At 34.4% G+C, this 25,545-nt stretch overlaps 1 protein-coding gene across 3 annotated transcripts in view; it reads right to left on the bottom strand.

The window, feature by feature from the left end:
- Positions 1 to 255: 255 nt before the first annotated feature.
- LOC143238043 (single-minded homolog 1-like) overlaps positions 256 to 25,545 on the bottom strand; it is a 77,098-nt gene continuing 51,808 nt past the window's right edge. For 2 of the 3 annotated variants that reach the window (XM_076477939.1, XM_076477940.1), the window contains 8 exons: positions 17,513 to 17,598; positions 15,695 to 15,784; positions 12,084 to 12,195; positions 11,547 to 11,632; positions 10,673 to 10,872; positions 10,044 to 10,150; positions 7,132 to 7,279; positions 256 to 5,700 (listed from right to left, as the gene is read on the bottom strand). In XM_076477939.1, coding sequence (XP_076334054.1) covers positions 4,356 to 5,700; positions 7,132 to 7,279; positions 10,044 to 10,150; positions 10,673 to 10,872; positions 11,547 to 11,632; positions 12,084 to 12,195; positions 15,695 to 15,784; positions 17,513 to 17,598 — 2,174 coding nt within the window. In that variant the 3' untranslated portion in view covers positions 256 to 4,355. Of the gene's footprint in view, positions 5,701 to 7,131; positions 7,280 to 10,043; positions 10,151 to 10,672; positions 10,873 to 11,546; positions 11,633 to 12,083; positions 12,196 to 15,694; positions 15,785 to 17,512; positions 17,599 to 18,516; positions 19,336 to 25,545 lie in introns of those variants that run through there. The other variant, XM_076477941.1, reaches the window with a different exon arrangement.

Genomic DNA, 25,545 nt, shown 5'->3' with positions numbered 1-25,545 from the left:
CAGTAACACTATATTTTTCTTATAGCAAAGCCACATCTGACTATCTGCTGGGTCCACCGAGGGGAATTGGATCCTTTATTTTAGCGTTGTAAATCCATAGACTTACTGCTGTACCAGTGTAGGATTTCAGTAACAGAGATGATGAATTGAATATTTTTTGAAAACTAAAGCTAAAGTGATTACTGAAAGTATTCTTCCGGACCAAAGAGAAACCATTTTTTCTTTAGGGCTGAATACAATATCCAAGGCTAGATGTATTTAAAGGTCTTTTATTTAGTATTCTTCAAATTAATGAGAAATATATAAATTAAAATAATGACACGATAATCAATTAAAATTTGTAAAACTGCAAATATTAGTTTGCTGTTGTCGTCTAGGAAGTCACCTTAAAAAAAAGAAATGATAAAGTTGTTTTACGTCATATATGATATCTATCTATCAGCAGTGGTGTTTACATCATATATGATCTCTGTCCATCAGCAGTGGTGTTTACATCATATATGATCTCTAACCATCAGCAGTGGTGTTTACGCCATGTATGATCTCTAACCATCAGCAGTGGTGTTTACGTCATGTATGATCTCTAACCATCAGCAGTGGTGTTTACGTCATGTATGATCTCTTCCAATCAACAGTGGTGTTTACGTTATGTATGATCTCTACCTATCATCAGTGATGTTTACATCATATATGATCTCTATCCATCAGGTGTACCTTTTCATTATCTTATCTGTTTCTTGTGTACGACATGAGTATCTCGAACACTGGCATACAAAATATTAGTAAAGAACACTGACTGCTTCTTGTTGAGATTACTCTAAGTCTCTGGATTTGTTTTTACTGTTCATCAGTAAAATAAATCAAAATAAATAACTCAATAAATCAAAACTGAGTCAGAGCTCCGAAAGAAGCATTTTTTCCTATAATAGTATGAAAAAAATACTAATATTATATTTATTGAAGTTGTTTTTTATTATTATTTTATACCCATATTTCTATTCATTTCAACAGGTTTTTCTTAATACTCTGTTTAAGAATTACGATTTCTGAGATTTATATTTTCTGATGTCTATAGCTCCTGGTGTTACAAGCATCTGTAATAAGTCGATTAATGTTTTCTTTTTCTAAAAAGGGCTTATGTCAAGCTAATTTGTTTAAATAAATTATCAACCTCATTCTGTAAATGAGTTGTAGACATCCAACCTTATCAAAGTTTCACTAAGATATTCTTAACATTTGGTTCATTGTTACACATATTCAAAACTAGAAAATGTTTCACTGGTAAACAGGACTTTTGTTGGTGTTCTTTCTTCTAGCTTTAATACCCAGAGAAGTAGTGCAAGTGTTGCCGTTTATTGACAGTCAAATCAGATCCATGTATTATCAATTAACTGGAAACGACTTAGTTCCTTGAAAGTGGCGATTCTGTTTGTGCAACTGTAATTTGCTTGTTCGCATGCTGATTCCTACAAAACTTCAGTTTAGTAAAAATTGTGCTCTAGTCCACAAGTAACACAAAACACTAGAATTTCAACCATAAAGCACATTTCACACATCGGTTTATAGTCAGCGTTTAAGATTTACCACTCTAAATTGAAAGTTAACTTATTCGATATGCGGGGTGTTTAAACATTTTGCTACAGATGAGGGTGTAAATAAACCAGGACGACAGAAAGTTATTAAGTGGTAAAGAAAACTAAAGTAAAAAAGTTTCCCGGATATACCATGTCTCAAATTACTTAATTATGGCACGTGGTTTAAGGGCAGAAATAGATGGAACCTGTGAACGTGGAAACTCTGCAGAAGTTACGGATTATTGCATTTTTACCTGTTGACAAACAAAATGTTTGTGCGGTAAATGAAACGATACCTACTGTGTTATATTTTAAATTGAATACGGGTTTTTTATTAGTTTTGTTCATTAAACTTTCCTCTCTCATGAATTCTCTGGAGATAGAAAGTGAAACATTTTGTTATGGAGTCAATGTGCAAGTGCAGCGAAGTAGAGGGTGATAGTTAACAGGAATGATAGATTTATACAAGAAGCAGTGAGATATCACTTATAATGTTTTAAAGACAAACAGTGAAAGTTACTGCAAAGGATCTTTAAAAGTGCCTAAAGAGTATTATTACGCTAAGTTGGGAAGGTTATTTTGTAAATTATATCGTCGTTCTGCGGATGACCTGGGTCGTCAATCAGCAGTCGAGCACACAATGGACGAAGAAGAAGGCATGAAAGCACGAAGATATCCACAACTAGTATATCAACTGATTTAGTTAAAGAAAATCACCAACCTTTTCATGTCATTAAACTATAATTTCACACCACATTGTGCATGAATTTACAACCAGCTAGAACATGTGATTATGAAAATTATTACTGTTCAGAAGAAAGTGTTTTGGATCACTTATCATCTCGGGACTTTATTTCCCAGCTTTGTCATTGGCGACAACAGAAAAGTTGTCTTCACTTACGTAAAAGAACCCCCCGCGAAGTTCTTCAAAATAGTTCGAAGTTCCCATCCAAAACTTTTATCAACATTACCCATCAAAACAATTTGCATGAAGAAGACATATCTGGCTCGTCAACAGTGAAGAGGTACAAATATGTCTCTTCTGATGTTAAAGCTGTACCAGAATGATTAAGTGAATGGTGAACCATACATATCATATCTGACTGTCCAGTGTCGACCCAACAGTTTCTTCTCCATATACACAGATCAACCGACATACAAACTTAACCAACACTAATATATAACTTCTATTCATAATGTTTAATGGTTTGAAGTAATTTCTGGAAGTTATAATAGGATTTTTTAACTAAAAATAAAAAGTTACTCTTGTTAGATGTCGAGTCTCAAACCTTACTCCATTTTAAACAGTTTAAACTACTTCTTTTCAAAATTAATTGACTTTTCTGTAGATGTTTGCAGAAAATACAAACCTCTTCCGCAGATATCTGAAGTTCCGTTTGTCAATGTTTATGAATGTACCTCGTGCATGCTTCTGGCAGAGTGTAGTGTCAAGAAAACGTTACTAGTGTGTACAAGATTCTACGGATATAATGGATGAAGGCGAAATCTAGATAAAGAAGTTTATAGAATTTTCTAGTCTTATATAGTCTACTATGTCCCATTAATATCCTGATTATACTTGATATTAATAATATTTTAGAACTAATTAAAAACGTATGTAGAACCTATTTGTATGTGTATAAATATGTACAGCGAATTAATCTGTTCTCTTCACAAACACCTGTTTACATAAATACATCCATACCCATAAAACAATCTTCTAACATAACAATACTCAGTCTTGGTTAATTTGTTTCTGGTATAAACGTCCATCATGCCCCAAATACTCTTGTGACCTGAGGTGCATTACTTGAAAAAAATGAATGTTAAAAATTATTACTATATAAGGTCCAACTTTCCTGATCAACATCCAGCTTCCTTAACACAAAATCAAGTTCAGATTAGTTAGCACAAAATGATGTTCAGCTTTCCTGAAATAATGTAAATGTTTAGCTTCCCTAACATAAAATCCTTGTCCTAGTTTTCCAATACAGAGCCAACGTTCAGCTTCCCTAGAACTCAGACAACGATCAGTTACTTAATACGTTCACTAAAAATGTTCAGATCTTCCAACACACTATTAAAGAACAGCATCCATAAAATAAGGTTTGTTATAGTAACGTTGTCAGTACAACAACGTTCTTCCAACACAAGATTCATATACAGTAACGTTACTTGTTTGTTGTTTTCTTTAATACTAAAACTCTTGTACAACAACGCCACATGCGCACCAACAATTTCTCTAACACCAAATCTGTTGCTCGTAAATCGACTTTTCTTTAACGCCAGGTTCATTTTCAATAACACTACTAATGTTGACCTTCTCTAGTACAATATCAATCTACAATAACACTATTTATACATCAACCTTTAAAATGACATTCATATACAATAATGCTACTTGTACGTCGACATTTCTTTAAAACCGACGTTTTTCTAACAGAAGATCCATTGTACAGGAACACTACTCGTATGTCGACGTTTCTTTAACACAAGATCCAAAGTTAGTGGTACTTACTATTCATACGTCAAATATTTCTAATGGGAGTTTAAAATACATTAAAGATGAGAACACTTCCAAAATGTAAAGTGATTCAACATTCAATGACTTTATTCTATCGCTGAAGTCGAAATCTACATGTTCGATCTTTGATCTGGAGCATATTAACATGGCATATTGAAAAAATGTCTCTATCTCGGTACATCCCAATAACAGATTGCCATAATTGCTTTGGACCTCAAGCTATCACTTTTTTTACATTATTACTGATATTTTTCTGTTCAGTGAACAAACCCATTTGCCAACTGATATTGTTGAGCGTCAACTATGACACTCGTATACCCAGCCTGTTGAAGGGTCGAGCTTCTTTGGAAATCACTGTCGGGACAAGTCAGCGTAGGTTGAAAACTATTTAATTTATATAGAGCTTTATCTGCAGTGTTATAGTCGTGACTTAGTGGACCAGTTCGATCACAAGTTTCAAGGATTGTGTACTTCTCATTTTGCAGGTCCATCATAGTGGTATAACCTGGAGTCGCGAATCTCTGATTAGTAAAATAGGGTGCGCCACTATAGGCGTCTATGTGAATATCGTTTCCCTGGAAGAGCTGTCTTTCGTCACAAGACGACTTAATTGAGTGATCTGGATTAAACCCGTTACGGGTGTCACCTGGTTGACTAGCAAAGGAAATATTCTGGGGAGAGAATTCATTAGAGGGGGAGCACAACATTATTACTGATTTGTAGGTTTTCAACGAGCCGTCAGAGGGAGTTAGAGATAAGGCACTGTCAGAGTTCACCTGTTCAGCAGTGTCCTCTCGTTGTCCAGGTCCTGGATTAGGAGTTGAAGATGTCGACTTGCCAGCAGGAGAGGAAGACCCGACAACACTTTCAGCCCGACTGTGGCACGGACTTTGATGAGCTGTAAGGCTATGAAAGCTGTCTATATCTGGGTCCGAAAGTGTACAATCTGAGTGATTACTGTATGAACCAGGATGATATATATTAAAGTGAGACTGGTGATTTTGGACGACGTCACTCCTCAGGTAGGCCAACTGCTCTCTAGGTGGCACCACCGTAAACACTTCTGGCATGGGACCTGGAGGACACTGGAGAGATGCTTGCGGAGAAGAAGCGTTCACAACAGACTGAGGAAGGAGTTTTACTTCTACCTCCGGAACTGGCCCAACTAATTGGGAGCACGTTGAATAACCAGGGAAGTTAGCCATGTCAGTTCGTGTGACATAGCGCTCTTCCTGTTCTTGGAAAGCCAGTGCGTCCTCGGCTGAGGAGAACCGCTGCTGATTGTAGCCCAAAAAGCTTGCATCATGATAAACTGTCTGTCTAGTATTTGCTTCGCAGTTCCTGTCATCTGGAAAATTACTAACTGTATAATGACAGCCGGCCAAGGGTACACCACTTTGGTCAAACGCCATTCCTGGGTCCCCATTATATAGATGAGTATCGGCTGGAGGGTACGGAGATCGACGGTTCTTGTTTCTTGTACTTCGAAGTTTTCCTGCCTGCGTTGGCTTTGCAGAAAGTGCCCCGTTCTCACTGTGACAGGTGGCGCTTCTGTGGGAAATTTGCTCTAACTGAAGCTGCAGGTCTTTGGCTTCGAGATCACTGTAAAAAGAAAATGTTTGTCTTAAGTTTCAGATATTTAGAGACAATAATTTAACTCGCTTTAAGAGACAATTTCTAATTTGCTTTGAAATAAGTAGACGTTCATATTCCTGATCAACTTAAAGAACTGTTTATATAAAAGAAGAACTTATCATTAATTAAATCACGTTAGGAGGTATTAAAGAACCGTATTGTAAAGTCTATCATTAGTTTACTGTAAAATATTTTACATGGGTTTAAAAAAATCAAAAATTACTAACTACACAGTAATATTGATAAAAAATAATATAACGAAATTATTCGGTCCCTCGTAGTCTTGATATGAAATCATCTATTTGTGTACCTTAGAATCCTGGACACCAAGGCCCGGCATGGCCAGGTGGGTTAAGGCGTTCGGTGGATAAAGCACTCGACTCGCAATCCGAGGGTCGCGGGTTCGAATCCTCATCACATCAAACATGCTCGCCCTTTCAGCCGTGAGGGTGTTATAATGTAACGGCCAATCCCACTTTTCGTTTATAAAAGAGTAGCCCAAGAGTTGGCGGTGGGTGGTGATGACTAACTGCCTTACCTCTAGCCTCACACTACTAAATTAGGGACGAATAGCGCAGATAGCCCTCGTATAGCTTTGCGCGAAATTAAAAAACAAACAAACAACACCTGAACACCTATATGCTGGCGGTGGACACTATCGTCACTCAAAATCCTTATTCTTGGCATGCAACATTCTTTTTTGACATCTTCGAAAGCGCTCAAGATTTTGACCTTTTGAAAATTTTTTCGATGACTCTTTGTATTAATTCTTTCATAGTGATCCTTATTTTTAAGTAGTGTTACATTACACAATTCATGTTACGTCACGACATGCAAGTAAGAATGAAGTTGTGCACATGAGAGATGGGGAAGGAGCAATTTCCCTTTGTCATTAAAAAACAAGACTGCTCACCCATGCTACCAATGCTCCTACCCCTCTGGTTTATGTTTATTTGTCTATTGTAAGTAAGAGGCCCTCGGTGAAAAAGAAAAAAAAAAAGACTGGGGCTAATACCTTAAGATATATATAGTTGACTTAAGTAAACTAATGCAAAGGTATCAGCAATCTGGATATAACTGGATTGAATAATACTCAGTCACGATGCTCAGCTGCTTTAATTAGAATGTGATTAACTTGAATACCATGTCAGCACATTTGATGTTACCTATTTTAGGTTCTTATTGACAATGACAAGGCATAACATTGAGCTACACGTAAGATAATTTTAAACAAGGTACAAGTCTTTTAATACTTTTCAACACAATGAAACCACGACATCACAACACATGGTTTAATTATTTTCTTAAGATCTTCTGAACAAAATTAAACTAGTAAATAGTCTGATATTCTAGAGGAGTGTGACGTCATGAATTCAACACATGAATTTAATAACTTACCTTAGGACGTAGTTGACACTGACAATACAATGTGGGCGCGACGATCTGCTATTGTGAACAATTGTAGCATAGCTCTGCATCCACACCCAGCCACCATCCTTTGTAAGAAATCTATAATACTTGGTTGTCACTTGGCCTTTCAGAAGAACTGAAAAAAATAACAATTCATAGTTGTTAACATTTTCTTTTATCCCTAGACTGCTAGCCAATTATTTTTTCTATTATGTTTTTCCCAAATTCAGCCAAGTAAAATTTATATGTTTATTTCATTGAAATTTCAGACATTGTAGATTTAGATTCATAATGAACTGCTCCTGTTTTGTTTCTTGTGAAACGTCGTTTCTCTCGACAAACAAGACTGAACAACTCATTAGAAAATCCCACCCTCTAATATTCTAATCGCCTTGACTGTCGTCAACCAACCTCCTGCCTATTAATCCACTGAGAGCAGCGTGGGTAACTGGATGGCGCTTTAAACTCGTTGTCGGAAGGCTGTGCATTGAAAGCTTGCTCGCGACTTCCAGTTGTGTCCTTGAGTAAGACACTTAACCCCAATTTTTTCAGTCTACCCAGCTATAAAAAGTTTTATCCCTAAACTAATATTATCCAATAAAAGTAATCGTCACTTCTCAGCCCATCTTCAACAAAATACTATCACCCCTCAACTTATACGTAATCCAATAAAATTATTACAATTCCTTAACTAGTGACTCGATAACAACGTTTTTACTCATCAGCTCATATTATTCAATATAAAGATTATCACTATTTAATTTAACTAAAATATCACCACTGCTGAAGTTATCTTCATGAAGCAGAAATATTATCATGTCTCCAAGTAAAGCTTTTCAATGAAACACCTTCACTCCTTAACTTGTTTTATCCAATAAAAACACTGTCACTCCTCAACTTAAACAACACCCTAAAAATACTCTACCTTTACATTTTGTTATCCATAAAAAAAAGTATTGTAACGCCTCAACTAATATTATCCAATAAAAAAATTGATACGCCTCAACCGTTATCCAATGAAACAAATTACCGCTCTTTAAACTAACGCTCCTTAAATTTTACGTCATCCAACAGCAGCCTTGTCATCCTTCAAACAACGTCATCCAGCAAAAAAAAACACTGCTGTCACCCCTCTATTTGTTTACCGGGTACTCGAGGGTGAAAGTAAATTGAAAACTAAGCTTTCTGATTTTTTATTTTATTTTTTACTTATGCCTCAACTGATATTTTTCTTAAACTCTCACATGTGTTAGGTAATTTCGAGTTTTTAAAGAATAAAATTGTCACCTTGGAGCAATTTTATTAGATAGCGTGATTTTATAGTAAATTAAACTTATGTTTGTTCTCCTGTTGCTAAAATTTCGAGCAGCGATTGTTAGTCTAAGTATCCATATGTTTATATTCAAAACACAATATCTCCTTACTTACATCATAAACTTAGAGATGATAGAAAATAATTAAATAAAGCATAAATAAATAAGGAACTTAATAATATATATCTATATATAAATTAATAGCAATAAGTTTTTCGACATGTTACCTCCTTACGTTCGGTGTTTTAAAAGTAGTAAGAATATAATAACAGAAGTACTAGGACAGGCATGTATAGCTGTACGAAGCAAAGCTTCTGCTTTCTATAACGATAAAAATTGAGTATGTTTTTGTTATTAAGCACAAAACCACATGTGTTTTGCTCAATATGAGTATCGAAATCCAACATAAATAGTGCCATTCCTTATCAGATTTCAACTAGTAAAATTATTGTCACTCCTCAAATGTGATGAGGGCCCGGCATGGTCAGATGGTTAAGGCGCTCGACTCGTAATCTGAGGGTCGCAGATTCGAATTCCCGTCGTACCAACATGCTCGCCATTTCAGCTGTGAGGGCGTTATAATGTGACGGTCAATCCAAATGTTCGTTGGTAAAAGAGTAGCCCAAGAGTTGGCGGTGGGTGGTGATGACTAGCTGCCTTCCCTCTAGTCTTACACTGCTAAATTAGGGACGGCTAGCACAGATAGCCCTCGTGTAGCTTTGCGCGAAATTCAAAAACAAGCAAATAAAACGAAGCTGGAATACCCATATTCTGGATTGGAGTTATGTAAATTCGTGATTAATGAAAGGTTATCTTAGGACATGAAAAGTCGCTTTCCTTACATGTAATTGTAAAAACGCAAAACAAAATGTGAGCTCGCAAACTTGCACATATCTCCGTATGGACACTATAAATCTCCGTAGGAGCGTTATATGTGACGGTTAATCTCACTATTCGTTGGTAAAAGAGTAATCCAAGAGTTGGTGGTACTTAATGACGACTAGCTGACTTCTCTCCAGTCTTACACTGCCAAATTAGTGACGGATAGTGTAGATAGCGCTCATGTAGCTTTGCGCGAAAGTTTAAAAAACAAACAAACAGAGGTTATTAGGATATTAATTTATGGGTATAGTGATAGTATTACATGTTGAGACAGTGATATAAAATATGTGAAGTAAAAGCATTAACTTATAAGTGAGAAAACCATGTGGTAATCTGAGAAAATCATATGGTAATCTGAGAAAACCATGTGGTAATCTGAGAAAACCATATGGTAATCTGATTATTATCTGATAGGTTTGCTGTTGCAAATCTACATAATGGGCTATCTGTGTATAGCTATACTTAATTTTGAACTGATAGACTGAAGAAAGGGCAGCCAGCCACCAACAGCTGCTTGGCTGCTATTGTTTGACCTATGATTATATTTGACTGTCACTCTCTACGGTCCCAAAATACTGTTAAGATTCTTTTGGGTAACGGACCGTGAGCCACGAACTCTCAGATTCACAGTCTAATAATGTGATAGCCACTATCTCAGTCCCAGCTCACAGAAAAGATATAAATTAGATGAAGTTATTAACTTACGGGTATGGTGAGAATACCGCATATTGAGACAGTCTGATCCATGGATATAGTGGTACAAGGTTTTCTCTATTAAATCTTGTGGCTCGTAGCCTGTGAGGTGGGCCACTCTACAAAAGAGAGAGGAAAACATTATTTCTTGAGTTTCTTGTAACAATGATCTTCCGACAACAAACTAGTTATCACAAGGAGAGTGAAAACTACATTAGTTAGAAGTAGCATCAGGTTCCTTTCATCCATTCGTTCGAAATTAACCTGACCAGCTTACAGACTAGAAAGTATGTGCACATTTACGAAAGATTAAATACTATAATGTGGTTCTATCAAATTAATTTTAAGTGAAAACCAATTATCTAGCCCTGGGCTTAAATAATTTGTAAGAAAAAATGCATTAATATATATAAAAATTATAAGATTTAGCATTAAAATTTCTATATTGTTGAAGTCATGAAAGTTTTTATTTATACCGAAGTACCGAAATACGATAATCAATTTGTTTCTCGAATAAAACTTGTCGAAAGTTAACAGGAGATAAGTAACCTGAAACTAAAGGGAAAGAGCCTAGTATTTAAAAAGATGAGGGTTAGATTATTCCTGAAGAAGAAAATAACAATAATACAAAAATGAAGTACCTGGCATCCAGGAAGATCAGCTTCAGGTCGAGGCTAGCTCTGAACATGAACATATTACTGTACATCTTGATTTCGGTAATTGCACTAGGCGGTAGAGAATGACCAACGGCAACCAGTCCCATGTTCTGATAACAGCCGTCGTAGGGCGCCACATCCATAGAATAATGTTTGACTTTTAGGTAACCGCTGCAGTGAATTACCTAGTTGAAGAGAGGTATGGATTTAATATCATCGCACATACACACACACATATATATACAAATAGAAAGAAGCGTATGTATATATAAAGTAAATTCTAAAGAAACAGTACCTATTATATCGATGTTTGAAAGAAAAGGTTAAAAATAATAATTATATATTAAATCATAGTGAGACCGATAACAAATTTTAAATCATAATAGCTGTTAACGTTTTCATATACATAACTCCATAACGTGAATTTATTCATTGAACTACTCTGCCAGTAGAAGTTTCTAAAAAAAACAGCAACAATGCTGCTACCACCAAATGTTCCTTAATAAAAAAAAGCAGCAGTGATAGCGCCAACAGTGGCTCAACAAGTAAACAGCAACACTGTTGCTGCCAACAAACGATCTTTACTACAATAGCAGTAACACGCTACCAAAAATTGCCCCTCAATAAAAGAGCAGTAGTAATGTCACAAGCAGACGTTTGTCCACAAATAGGTTAAATGGACCCTCTTCATGTGCTTTTGTTTTTACCTCCACCAAATATGTTAATTATACATATACGTAAGAATTAAGTCGTTGTGAAAAAACTCTATTAAGGCCAAGGGCATTATCGAAACAATTTCATTAACAATATATCTTAAACATTTTAATTTTTATTACTGTTATACAAAAAAATAGCAAACCTTATAACCACCAGAGGTCAAGCCTGCATTGCGCTTCGCCAGAACACATTTCATCCGAATAAAAAATGACCTGTCCACTTCGAAATCTGAAAAGAAGATGACTCAGGTGAAACTCAAAGCTAGCATTCTCCAAATGTATTTGATATTAAATCACTTTATGTATTTTTTAGTGTTACAGAAAGCTTTATTTAAATAACTTAAGGCATATTACGTAATATTACAAATACCACAGAGTTAGTAAATTCCCACTTACACTTACATTCTAAGCCTATAAAAATACAAAAAAATCTATGTCATTGTATATTTTTCTATACGTTGATATAATGAAATGTTTATAAGTATTTTTGTTGTTGTTTTAATTGCAGTTTATATTTTAATATTACGAATTTGCAGACTTACAAATAGATGGTTTACTTGCATTAGTGTGTGTAAAAATGTTTCACTGTATAAACAAACAAAACAATCAAAGATACAATAAGAACTAAGTCTCTGTACTTTTAATAGAACTAGAACAGTAGGAAGGGTGATACAGACTACCTTGAGACACGTGGGGCTGGGGCAACGGAGGGTGTAAGGTTAAAATAGCTGTCATTTCGTCGTGATCAGCTGGATGAATATACTCGTATATGCTGTTCCCTGTCATCTCGACCTAGTAGTAGTTAAAAAAAATTGGTAAAGTTAGTTAGTCTAAAATATAAATTTAATACTCATGTGATCAGAGTATCAAACTTCAATGAAAATTTAAAAAATATTACAAAATATCAATACTGACTTTCTTGTTCAACATAGCAAACATTAATCTAGTAGCAATACTGACTTTCTTGTTCAACATAGCAAACACTAATCTAGTAGCAATACTGACTTTCTTGTTCAACGTAGCAAACACTAATCTAGTAGCAATACTGACTTTCTTGTTCAACATAGCAAACACTAATCTAGTAGCAATACTGACTTTCTTGTTCAACATAGCAAACACTAATCTAGTAGCAATACTGACTTTCTTGTTCAACATAGCAAACATTAATCTAGTAGCAATACTGACTTTCTTGTTCAACATAGCAAACACTAATCTAGTAGCAATACTGACTTTCTTGTTCAACATAGCAAACACTAATCTAGTAGCAATACTGACTTTCTTGTTCAACATAGCAAACACTAATCTAGTAGCAATACTGACTTTCTTGTTCAACATAGCAAACACTAATCTAGTAGCAATACTGACTTTCTTGTTCAACATAGCAAACACTAATCTAGTAGCAATACTGACTTTCTTGTTCAACATAGCAAACACTAATCTAGTAGCAATACTGACTTTCTTGTTCAACATAGCAAACACTAATCTAGTAGCAATACTGACTTTCTTGTTCAACATAGCAAACACTAATCTAGTAGCAATACTTACTTTCTTGTTCAGCATAGCAAACACTAATCTAGTAGCAATACTTACTTTCTTGTTCAACATAGCAAACACTAATCTAGTAGCAATACTGACTTTCTTGTTCAACGTAGCAAACACTAATCTAGTAGCAATACTGACTTTCTTGTTCAACATAGCAAACACTAATCTAGTAGCAATACTGACTTTCTTGTTCAACATAGCAAACATTAATCTAGTAGCAATACTGACTTTCTTGTTCAACATAGCAAACACTAATCTAGTAGCAATACTGACTTTCTTGTTCAACATAGCAAACACTAATCTAGTAGCAATACTGACTTTCTTGTTCAACATAGCAAACACTAATCTAGTAGCAATACTGACTTTCTTGTTCAGCATAGCAAACACTAATCTAGTAGCAATACTTACTTTCTTGTTCAGCATAGCAAACACTAATCTAGTAGCAATACTGACTTTCTTGTTCAACATAGCAAACACTAATCTAGTAGCAATACTTACTTTCTTGTTCAGCATAGCAAACACTAATCTAGTAGCAATACTGACTTTCTTGTTCAACATAGCAAACACTAATCTAGTAGCAATACTGACTTTCTTGTTCAACATAGCAAACACTAATCTAGTAGCAATACTTACTTTCTTGTTCAGCATAGCAAACACTAATCTAGTAGCAATACTTACTTTCTTGTTCAGCATAGCAAACACTAATCTAGTAGCAATATTGACTTTCTTGTTCATTACAGGAACAATCAAATAACAGTATTGACTTCCTTAAATAATTTAAAAGGAGACTTGGATAAAACATCTATCCACAACGAAAAGCAATACAACGTTAAAACTATTACACAACAAATAGATAATTGATATAAACTTAAAATTATTGACAGATTGCATCGTAACCATATCAACAAATTAAAAATGTTAGCATGTGCAGTGATAGACAAGAAAATGTACGGTTGATAACACGAGTGTGTTTACTGTATGTTCAAGAGGTATCTACAAAAATAGGCAATATAATGACAAAATACATAAAATTTGGTGCAACATTCTATCTGTGTTTTAAATTAAATAGCCTAATGAGTACAAAAGACAGAATAGAAGAAACTGGGAAATACAAGATTATTTGTATTTGTGGTCGAATTTACACTGACCAAACGTGTAGAAAATTGAAGTTCAGGATCAAGGAACGCAAAAACATGGTAGTCAAATATAAAGGAAATGAGTCGATGTTAGCTGAACATGTTATAGACTGGAATAACACTAAGTTGATAAAACAGGTAGAATTTTAAATAACAGAAACGTTACTGCAATAGAAAAACAAAAATATTGCATTAAACAAGGAAACTGGTCCAGATCCAGAAATAATAAAGTACTGAACATGTGTTGTTGTTTTTAACTCTGGGTAGTTTAAGCCGAGATGCCGTTATAGGAATTTAAATGATTGTGTTACTTAAATATAACCGAAACATACGTCCCTGTTTTTAACAACTATTTATTGTGTAACGATCTGAGCCCCCGGCCCCCCGAGTGGCACAGGGGAGTCTGTGGACTCACACCATTAAAAACAGGGTTTCGATATTCGTGGTGGGCAAAGCACGTTGTATTGCTTTTAACTGGAAATGGTATGACTTCCTTGTTCAGTGCAGGAAACACTAATTCAGTTTTGATCTAGTGTAGATTTCAATAGGTAATTTCTAATACATGTGACAGAATAAAGTGGGATGAATCAACAATTTTTATGAACTTACTCAAGATTTGATGATCCAGACAAAAAAGTGTCTTCTTTATTTATACAAACATAAAATGTTGAAGTTATCTGAATTTAACAGTAAACTAAATTTTTATTATAAAAAACTACATATAATAGAAACTGTTTATACTAAGTATTTATAATAGTACCCAAGACTCTTTGGTTTGCTTTTCATTGGTATATTCTTATATAACATTATAATATATATATATAAATAATGTAAACATTTTATTATTTTAATATTTTAGAAAAATTTCAGTTAATATACTTTAAATATAAAAACAAAAAACTAGATTAACAATCGACATAATCAAATATTTTATAACAAACAAGAAAGAAACAATAAAATGTTTTCCCTTTTGCTACTCTGTTTATCTTCAATTTCATGTTAGGTTGAACTTGAGTCTTTCTTAAAATCAAATCAAGCATTAAAGCGACTAAAATAATACAAAATTTTGACTAATTTCTCTTTTTTCCTGTTTATTTTGTTAACCCTTTTCTTCAAATGAGCTTGTGGTTTTCTTTCGAAGCAAATCTTATAAACAGCGAAATATTTAGTTTCAGAAACATCTTGTTTTTGACCTTGTAACAATAACAGTCACTTAACTCTTTACCTTTTCCCGGGCCCGGCATGGCGAGGTGGCTAAGGCACTCGACTTGTAATTTGAGGATCGCGGGTTCGAATCCCCGTCGCATCAAACATGCTCACCCTTTCCGCCGTGGGAACGTTATAATGTGACGGTCAATCCCACTGTTCGTTGGTAAAAGAGTAGCCCAAAAGTTGGCGGTAGGTGGTGATGACTATCTGCCTTCCCTCTAGTCTTAGGGACGGCTAACGCAGGAAGCTCTCGTGTGGCTTTGCGCGAAATTCAAAACAAATTAACAATACTTTTTCCCGAACCATAACTTAATGAAGATAATCTGTAAGGTAACACTAACTAAAATACAAAACAGTAAAACTCCACTAAAGTTAACAATACGAGAGTATTCTCATTAACTTACTTGTGATAACCCGAGGTGAACTGAGGCGGTTTCAGAAACGTACATGATCTTTCCGTCAGGAGCTACAACGAAGACGAATCCGTCTAGTGTCTGTAAATAATAGATACACGCAGAATTGTTAATAGAGCTAGACGTAGCATATTAAACGCGTTTTATCAGATCCGATTTCAACTCCATGATTTTAGTTAAACACGATTCGTACACCAAGGAATAAATTAATTTTCTCTCGTACAGTTGACAGATGTGCTGGTTTATGAGCAAGTCGTTTTAACTTTATGTACCACAGTTGACAAATAGTAAGATATAAAGCTAACTTGTTGCATTTTCCATATTTAAGTTATTGATTTGAGGATTACGATTGAAGATATTTTGAACAGGTGGAGTAATCATGCAACTGGTGATTTGTAGGCTAATTATCTGTGTGCTTGTGTATTGATTTATGGTGCTAAATATTTTTACTCAGTCAGTTATACAAGATTGATTTCATTAACTTACAACCTAACTTTCAGTTCTATTAAAATACTTTAGATGGGGCATTTTTAGTAACTGAAGTACAAGAATGCCATGAATAAAAGTGAAGTGATTCCACATGAAGTATGGTACTTGGTATGATAAAGTATGTTGGTAAGCAAACAAATATGGAGTATATTTAGATGAAATGTGGTACTTCGTACGATAAAATTCGTTGGAAAGCGGATAAATTTGAAGTGATCCCAGATGAAATATGGTACTTGATATGTTAAGGTATGTTGGTAACTGAGCAAACATGGTTTGGAATGAAGCAAAGTATGTCTACCTTCATATCTCATTTAGTTTCAAAAGTTAAAGTCTGTTACACAGCGGACAAGTGTATATTTTGTTAACCATTAATTGATACAATAGAATATGTAGTGTATATATGTATATGTGTGTGTATATACACAAGGGACAAATGTGAGGTGGTGTAGAATAAAAAATAAAATATATATTCCGTGTTATTCCATAATTTTAAAATTCGTTTGGTGTAGTGGGCAAGCGTGCTGTGAATTGGAATAAAGATGTGTTCATGAAATTTCATAGTGGAGCTCTAAACATGCTACTGTGAAAGACTGAATCAACTAGGTTTGGGCATTGTTTAAAGTAACCTAACTCCGTTTAAGTATGACATCCATGCTTGATAGAACTTTACACTTATGTTGGTTCTCCTGTTTGCAGGGTAAACAGATTGTTCTAATAGGACTGTTGACCTTCTCATCTGTTCAAAGGCTAGTCTTGTACGCCGGAGATGACAAACTATATTTGAATAATTGATCTATTGTTTTCTCCCACATGCAGGAGCACGAACCACTGGCAAAGATTAATGATTTTAAACTGCTGACAAATTTTCCAGCTCTTGAATATTCCCACACCCAACATGATTTGTCATATGCATAAGTAACCTTTTTTTACTGTCTTCTTGCGCCATGCGTGTTTTCGTTTGTTCGAATAAAACAACCTGATTATAAAATTCTTGACATATTCAAAACTATCTTCATTTGCTACATTTATTCGTCTGAAGAACATTAATTCAACTCTTTTACAAACACATTCCAAAATCATCAAGGTTATTTGTTTATTTAGCACTCAAAAATAGATTATTAGCATAAACTATACTTTTGCTTTCAATCTTAACTCGTTAAAAGTGTACCCAGACAATTTTAAAGTAAGATTGTACTAATGTATCTCAGAGTTTGCCATGATTCTATATCGGCTTGTTTCCTTTCCTTCAAGGCTATTTGGGTAAGAAATGCGTTATTTTTAGTATTAAGATCAAAATATAAAAACACAATAAATACTCACTTGTAAAAGATGTGATCCCAGTTCTTTTATGCCTCCTTCGCGAGGGTTAGTTGGTGGGGTAACTGTACCCCAGCCATCTCCCAGTCCTGAAAAACAAATTTTGTGAGGATTATTTGTGCTTTAAAACACATAGTGAACACTATATTCAAATAAACTCACGAGGTTTATTTTGAGAATTAACCACGTACCTTGACTGACTTCTATTCCTTAAACACAATATTAACACCATACTAACAGGTATTGAAGAAAGTCATTGTAGAAATTAACCGTACCTTAAAAGCATCGTAACACTAAACCAACTAATACATGGTTATTATCAAGACTATACACACTCTAACCATCTTATTACTGAAACATCAGCAGATAGCCCGATGTGGCTTTGGTATCAGAAAAACACATACACATTACTGCAAAATAACATTAACGTACTCGCAACAAAGAATGTCCGTACTCTAATCACCCTTTGATCCTGAATGCGACATAAGCACCATACTCACAATTATTAACAGGGTTATTAAAGGAATTAATCGTATAATAACCATCTACGTTCTACTAGTTCTAAAATAAAGTATTCATATCATATTTGCTATATGACTAGCGAGGGTTATTATGAGGATTAATTCTACATAAAAACACAATACTAACGCTATACAGATGGTTGAGTACCTATATTTAACATAATGGATTCAGTTTAAAATTTGCCAATAATTATAAGGTTTTGTATGAATTAACCAGAACATAACTATATCTAGGTCTTCAATCAATATTATATTCACGTGAACTATGTTGTTGTTGTTGTGGTAGCAGTAGGATTTTTTTCTCCGAAATAAAACGTTAACACTTTATTCACTATAATGTTTGCACGAGCTAGGATGAATTAATCACCTAAAGAATCCTCTAAAACCAACTATAACCATGAATTTTAACTAATATATTGTGTATTTCTTGAATGTTTGGCTATTTTAATCATGTATGCGGTAATTATAAATAAAAAATATACTTACTACATTATACGTTTCTCATTCTTAACATATTTTGTTGTAAAACATAAAAAGCTTTTGTTACGCTCACCATAATACTCTTATAAAATTAGGGTAATTCTATTAATAGTCCAGTAAAAACTTCTGACTCTTCTATCAAGTTCACAGGCTTTATTTTGAGTTCTATCCCAGGTTTTCAGACGGTTTGAGTTCTTATTTATTTACTTTTTTTTTTTTTTTTTGATAACACGAGAAGCTGGTTTCTACACCTTCACTCAGAGATGTAATCCGCTAGTGGAATGTGTAGATGAAATCACGTGATCTTTATAGCTTTAATGAAATGGCGGCTTTTCGGCATCTAACCAATCAGCAGGTGATGAATGTGAATGGCTCTGTTTGTTTAAGCTGTTATAGCAGCAGTGAAGCAAGGCTACCAGTCCCAAACGACATTAGATACTGACAGTTATCCTGAGTTATTTTGTTGACTCTTCGTGGAAGAAAAGGAGCTTCAGCGAGTAGTGGAAGACTCTAAAACCGGCAGTTTATAGAAGTTGAAAGCTCAGCATTTCAGACTTTAGACTTATTCTTTCAAGAACCGTTTCTGTAATCACGTATGGGGGATTTTTGCTTGGAACTAAATCGTAAAGTTTTACGTAAAATATCTAGGGTAGTATTATCAAATACAACATCTAATAACTAACATAATTTTAGGTTAAAAAATGTGAGAAACTTAACTAATTATCACTACAAATTCAGGTTTAGAAACAAGTTTGAATGTTCTCCACTAAAAACTAAAGCAACAGTTATTGAAGCCTATTGTCTATACTACAAGTAACTGAACACTGGTCGCCCCAGGGCCGGACAAACGAAGCTCTTCAACAACGATCTCGTTAAAACTGCATCTATTGATCCTGCTCTCAGCTTGTGCTTAACCATCATTTGCGTCGCGAATAAAACGCTTGTTAATCACGTTCTCGTCGTTTGTGGTATGAGCGCCTAGGCTGAAAACACGCGCTTGCCACGCGCCTCTCAATTCGAGTGGCTGTCAGACATATGCTGTGGTGAGAGTGACCCACTGAGAAGCACGTCCATAGAGAAAAAGGTTTTTCCTCCAACTCTGAATAGAGAAGGATGAGTCCAGTTACCACGGTCACTTGTTGATGACCGCCTTTCACAAAAAACAACTTCCTTTTCAAATAAAACATTACTGATATGGTGAATCGCGATGCTCCAATCTCTATAGAAACCTGCATACAGTAGTGTTATCAAGAATACTCACATACATAGCTGTTACATACGCGCGTGCGTGAGCACTAAGGTTCTAAGTATACAAATCATCCACACGACGCTAATCATCTAGGTACACACACCATCAACACTAATTTTACACACACTCTAAATCTCTAAATATATACCATGAACACAAATTTTACTAGCATGCTAAAGTTCTAGTTGCGTCCCATTCATATGTTTTTTACACACAGGTTAACGTCTCATCCAAGAAAATTTTACACAAACATGCAAAGGTTCTAGTTACGCCCCAAACACACAAGTTTTCCTCACACGCATTAACGGTCTAAGTACGCCTGAAACACAAGTTTTCCTTACACACACATTAACGTTCTAAGTACGCTCCAAACACAAGTTTTCCTTACACACACTAACGTTTTGACTACGCCCCAAACGCAAGTTTTCCTTACACACAAATTAAAGTTCTAAGTACGTCCCATCTACACGAATTTTATATAAACATGAGTTAATATTTCAAGCACTTGCCATTTTAAATACATACGTATGCTAATGTTCTAAATACGTGTCATTCATACAGATTTTTTAATCATCTTAATATATAAACACGAACCATACAGACAAAATCTTAAAATATTTATACACTTTCTGAAATGTTAAGTACGCACCATCTGCAGAGATTCTTACATACACACTAATGTTCTGCTTAACACAACTTACACAAAATCCCAAACATGCCACAAATGTCAGTATGCACATACACCCCATCCAGGTTATATAGCTTTTATACACACACGCTGAAGACCCTTTGTAAACTAAGATCTAACAAACTTATACCTCGAACTATTTATATGATAAACCATTACATCTTGTAATCTTACTTTGATCTTATCAAATCCTTCTGTAAACTGTGATCTACTTTGTCTAACAAGCTTATACCTCGAACTGTTTATTTTATATGTCATTACATCCTGTAATCTTACTTTGATCTTATCAAATCCTTCTGTAAACTGTGATCTACTTTGTCTAACAAGCTTATACCTCAAACTGTTTATTTTATATGTCATTACATCCTGTAATCTTACATTGATTTTATCAAATCCTTTTGTAAACTGTGATCTACTTTGTCTAACAAGCTTATATCTCGAACTGTTTATTTTATATGTCATTACATCCTGTAATCTTACTTTGATCTTATCAAATCCTTCTGTAAACTGTAATCTATACTGTCTAACAAGGTTATACCTTGAACTACTTATTTTATGTCATTACATCCTGTAATCTTACTTTGATCTTATCACCTTCTGTAAACTTGATCTACTTTGAACTACTTATTTTATGTCATTACATCCTGTAATCTTACTTTGATCTTATCAAATCCTTATGTAAATTGTGATCTATATTGTCTAACAAGGTTATACTTCGAACTACTTATTATATTTGCTATTACATCCTGTAATCTGACAGCGAACTTATTGAATCTTTCTTCAAACTAATGTCTACATTATCTAAACCTTACTCTTTGAAATGCTTTCTCTCATTACATTATACAACTTAACTCCACTTTGTCAAACCTTTCTGTAAACTAAACTACATATTTTCATTCATTGTATCCATAAAACTGCATGTTAGGCTTATATTTTATAACCGTAATTCTATTTTAATAAATCATTTTATAAACTTGATAGATGTTTATTATCATTACATTCTATAACCTGACTTCTTTTTTGTCAAACCCATCGTAAACTAGCCTCTGTTTTGTATAACAACCTTGTACATGAAAATGCATATTAGTACTGCATTTACATTAGTACATATGTTGACTTCCAACATATCAAACTCAGTATATTTACGATTTGACCACGTAAATCTGAAAAAAGCATAGGAAACCAGTATGCCTAATATTTGTGATACAAATCACATTACACGGCACATGATTTTTTTTCTATTTGGCCATTACATATTTCAAACCAGAGATTTGTAGAATTAACATTTAAGACCCTGTATTCTGTCTCTCTAGCCACTTCCCAGAAAGCCTTTTACCTAATACCAGAACTCGTGAAATCAACTACTGTGAGGAAACTGTTATTTAAAACGCCATTTGTGTATTTAGTACAGTATGTTAAAGCGGTAGCGTTGTGGACAGTGAACTTGTGGAAGACAATTGACAGGTTTAAAATGCCATTTTCTCACAACTCTGATTCATAATCCTTAATGGAGAAATTACGAGGAACGTGGAAGAAACAGAAAAGCATCTGTAGTCCAATGTATTTGTTAACACTAATTACACTTTTCAGATATTGTTTCTTGGCACTTGTGTGTAATGTTGAAGTGATAAATTACACAGAGCTTTAAAATTAATTCACAATTAATAACATTTTCAATCCAGACCAATCTATGGCTTCCAAAATGTTGACTATACACATTTCGATGTCTTAACGTCACTATCACAACACATAATGGTGTCGTGTTAATATATTTTAAACTAGGTAATGTGACTGTTGTGTAGGCTTACAATTTGCACAATTCTTGGAGAAGGTTGCGTCACAGCCTTACACAAATATTCGCAGAACTTTTGTCTCTATTTAATAATTCATAATCGTTTTTTTGCGCTTTTTTCGCGTTTTCAAAGATTTACAGATACTATTGACTCTAATATTCTTTGGTTGAACCAGTATTGTTATTTGTTTCCCATAATATTTTATGTTCTGCTACATTATGTTTTAAGTTAGGTTTTGTAATGCCGATATAACTACTTCCATATTAGCAAGTAAAAAAGGAACGAAGACTAAAATGTGGACATAGTAGAAGATGTACAATCTATTCAACGTTAGGTATTATTATAGCAGAGCATGCACAACCTATTCAATATGAGATATGAGAAAACAAAAACAGTAATACTTTTGGTTCAGCCAAGTAATATCCGTGAATCTTTGAAAATAATAAAATAGTTAAAAAATGAAGAATTATTAAACAGAGACGAAGGTTTGTCGAATATTCATATAAGAATCTCTTCAACCAATGGTTGAAAGGTATAAATATAACACTATTTATGTCTTTCACCCCTGATAAAACGTCGAAACATATAGTCAACTTGTTTGGAGGTAGAAATTAAAATGTTTTTAACTGTGTATTCATTTTACGTGTTTCATTTATTATTATTACACTGTATATTGTTTAACCTTTTAAATGTCCATCTCTTTGTGATAATTAAATTCTAAAAAAAATATTCACCTCGTCAAGCCATATTCTAACTATGACCTTTGCTTTGAACGACTTACTGCTAATTATCACTACACTCTACAACCTGATTTCTTTTTATCAACTAATCTAAAAACTATATAGCAATCTTACACTTTAAATTGAGTATTAGCATTATACTCTAGAAACTAGTGTACAACACGGATAAGGCTGTTAGCTTATACTGTTAAACAGTTTGTGTTCACTCTTTCATAATTACCTTCCCTAACATTCACGTTGCCAAATCTTCCGTAAATCAAGCTCTACATTGTTCAGTAACCTTGTAATTACAACCCCTAATTAATGTTACTCCCAGCTCGTTTTGTTTTTTTTAATTTCGCACAAAGGGCTATCTGTGCTAGCCGTCCCTAATTTAGCAGTGTAAGACTAGAGGGAAGGCAGCTAGTCATCACCACCCACCGCCAACTCTTGGGCTACTCTTTTACCAACGAATAGTGGGATTGACCGTCACATTATAACGCCCCCACGGCTGAAAGGGCGAGCACGTTTGGCGCGACGGGGATGCGAACCCGCGACCCTCGGATTACGAGTTGCACGCCTTAACGCGCTTGGCCATGCCTGGCCCAGCTCGTAAGTAAAAGTGGACACGATTTTACCGGTTTATTTTTCGATACTAACTGATACATCAACATATTCTATGTTGTTTAATAACATGGAATTGCTTGTGACTAATCAATCCATTTTACAACCTCACTAGTTAATTAAACACATTGTGGAAACTCAAAAAGTTTAATCAGAAATAAATTCAGCATTTTAAATCACTTCGTATATGAAACTGATTATTAGCATTACATTTTATGACTTGATCTTAAGAATCTTAAGCCCTTATAGTTGTATAATCACTTTATATTTTTATGATTTAATCATGAACCCGTCAAATTCTTCAGTAAATTACGTTTTGTGTACTTTGACGACAGTTCTACCCGGGATTGTTTGTAGCCGTTTCTTCTATTTTGTCTAACCAATCACAAGATAGTCTTTAAAACGGTTCTAAAGCAACAGCTTATAATAATCATATATATTCACTAACTAGTATCCAAACGCGTCAAACCTTCTGTCATCTAACGTCTACAGTATTTAAAAAACTTATTCTTGGCTTATTGTCAATATGTTTTAAGTTTTGATTTGTACCTTGTCAGACCTTTCTGCAATGTTGATTTTATACTTTGAACTGCTTATTAAGATTTCATTATGTAACCTGACCTCCATCTTATCAAATCCTTCAGTAAACAGAGCTTTAAACTGTTTAACAGTCTTAGAGCTAAAATTACTTATAACTGTACACGTATAATACATCCTATAATTGTACACGTCTCTCGCAAGCTAAGCTTTACATTTATAACAACTTAATATCTGTAGTTGCTTATGACATTTACTTTCCATAACCTGACTTTCATTTTGACAAATCCTACTAAAAAACTAAGCCTCACGATGTTCCCTACACTCGAATCTGCCTATTCCCATTTCATTCTGAAGTCTAAAATCAACTTTTTTCAATTAACGAAATTCTCTGTTTTTTAACAAAATCTTATAACTGTAATGGCTTATTACTATGACGTTTTATAACATACACTTCATCCATCCTTTCGTAAACTAACTTATACGTAAAATTACTTTCTATTATTACACCCTAGTCCATAAAATACAGTTACATCGTTCTTAAACTCTTTCGAAACTAAAATCATCACTGTTTTTTGCAATCCGACTTTCATCTCCTCAAACAGACCCGGTGTGGTTAGCGTGCTGGTCTGTGAATACGAAAGTTCTTGTTTCGTATCCCGTAGCTAAATAATTGTGTTTTAAACTTTGGGGCAGTAAATACGTTGTAAAACGACGGTCAAATCTCACTGTTCGATTAAGATAGCCCAATAATTGGCGGTGGGTGCTGTTGACCAGTTGCTTTCCCTCTACTCTAGCAGTTGAGGAACAGTTACGGTGGATAGTCCTTATGCAGCTTTGACCATATATCTGAAATAAGCAAACAGACCTCAAACCTTTCAATAAACTAAGGCAACGTTTAGTACGGAGTTTCATATTAGTATTACATAGTATAACCTGAGCTCCAACCTTTAGAAAACTAAGCTTTACATTGTTTATTAACTTTATACCATGAAAATGCTAAACTCCATCTGACAAAGCCTATGTAAATTAGGATCTATATACTTGGACAATAATGCACTTGTAATTCCATTCATTTCTGTTTTGTCATACTAATCGGTAACCTAAGCTACACAGTGTTTAAAACAATTATACCTGGTCATGCTTATCGCTCCATTCTGCAACTTGATCTCGATATTGTTAAACCACTCAGTGAATGAAATTTTGAATTTGCAGACAAACCTTATATATATATACCTGGAATTTCTTGGAGTCCAGCCTATCTGTAATCTAGGTTCTTCACTGTATACTTATAAGCACCCTACAGTTGGAATTTCCTATTGTTCATCCGTTCTATAAACATCAATTTATATTACTTAACTCTCCCATACCTGAACCTGCAAATTGCCCATTTATTTTCTTATCCAAACTTCACAATTTTAGTTT

The sequence above is a fragment of the Tachypleus tridentatus genome, chromosome 13 (assembly GCF_004210375.1).
Source record: "Tachypleus tridentatus isolate NWPU-2018 chromosome 13, ASM421037v1, whole genome shotgun sequence".
Lineage (NCBI taxonomy): Eukaryota > Metazoa > Arthropoda > Merostomata > Xiphosura > Limulidae > Tachypleus > Tachypleus tridentatus.
Note: the sequence above shows the minus strand (reverse complement) of the source record. Positions and strands in the feature narration are given on the sequence as shown.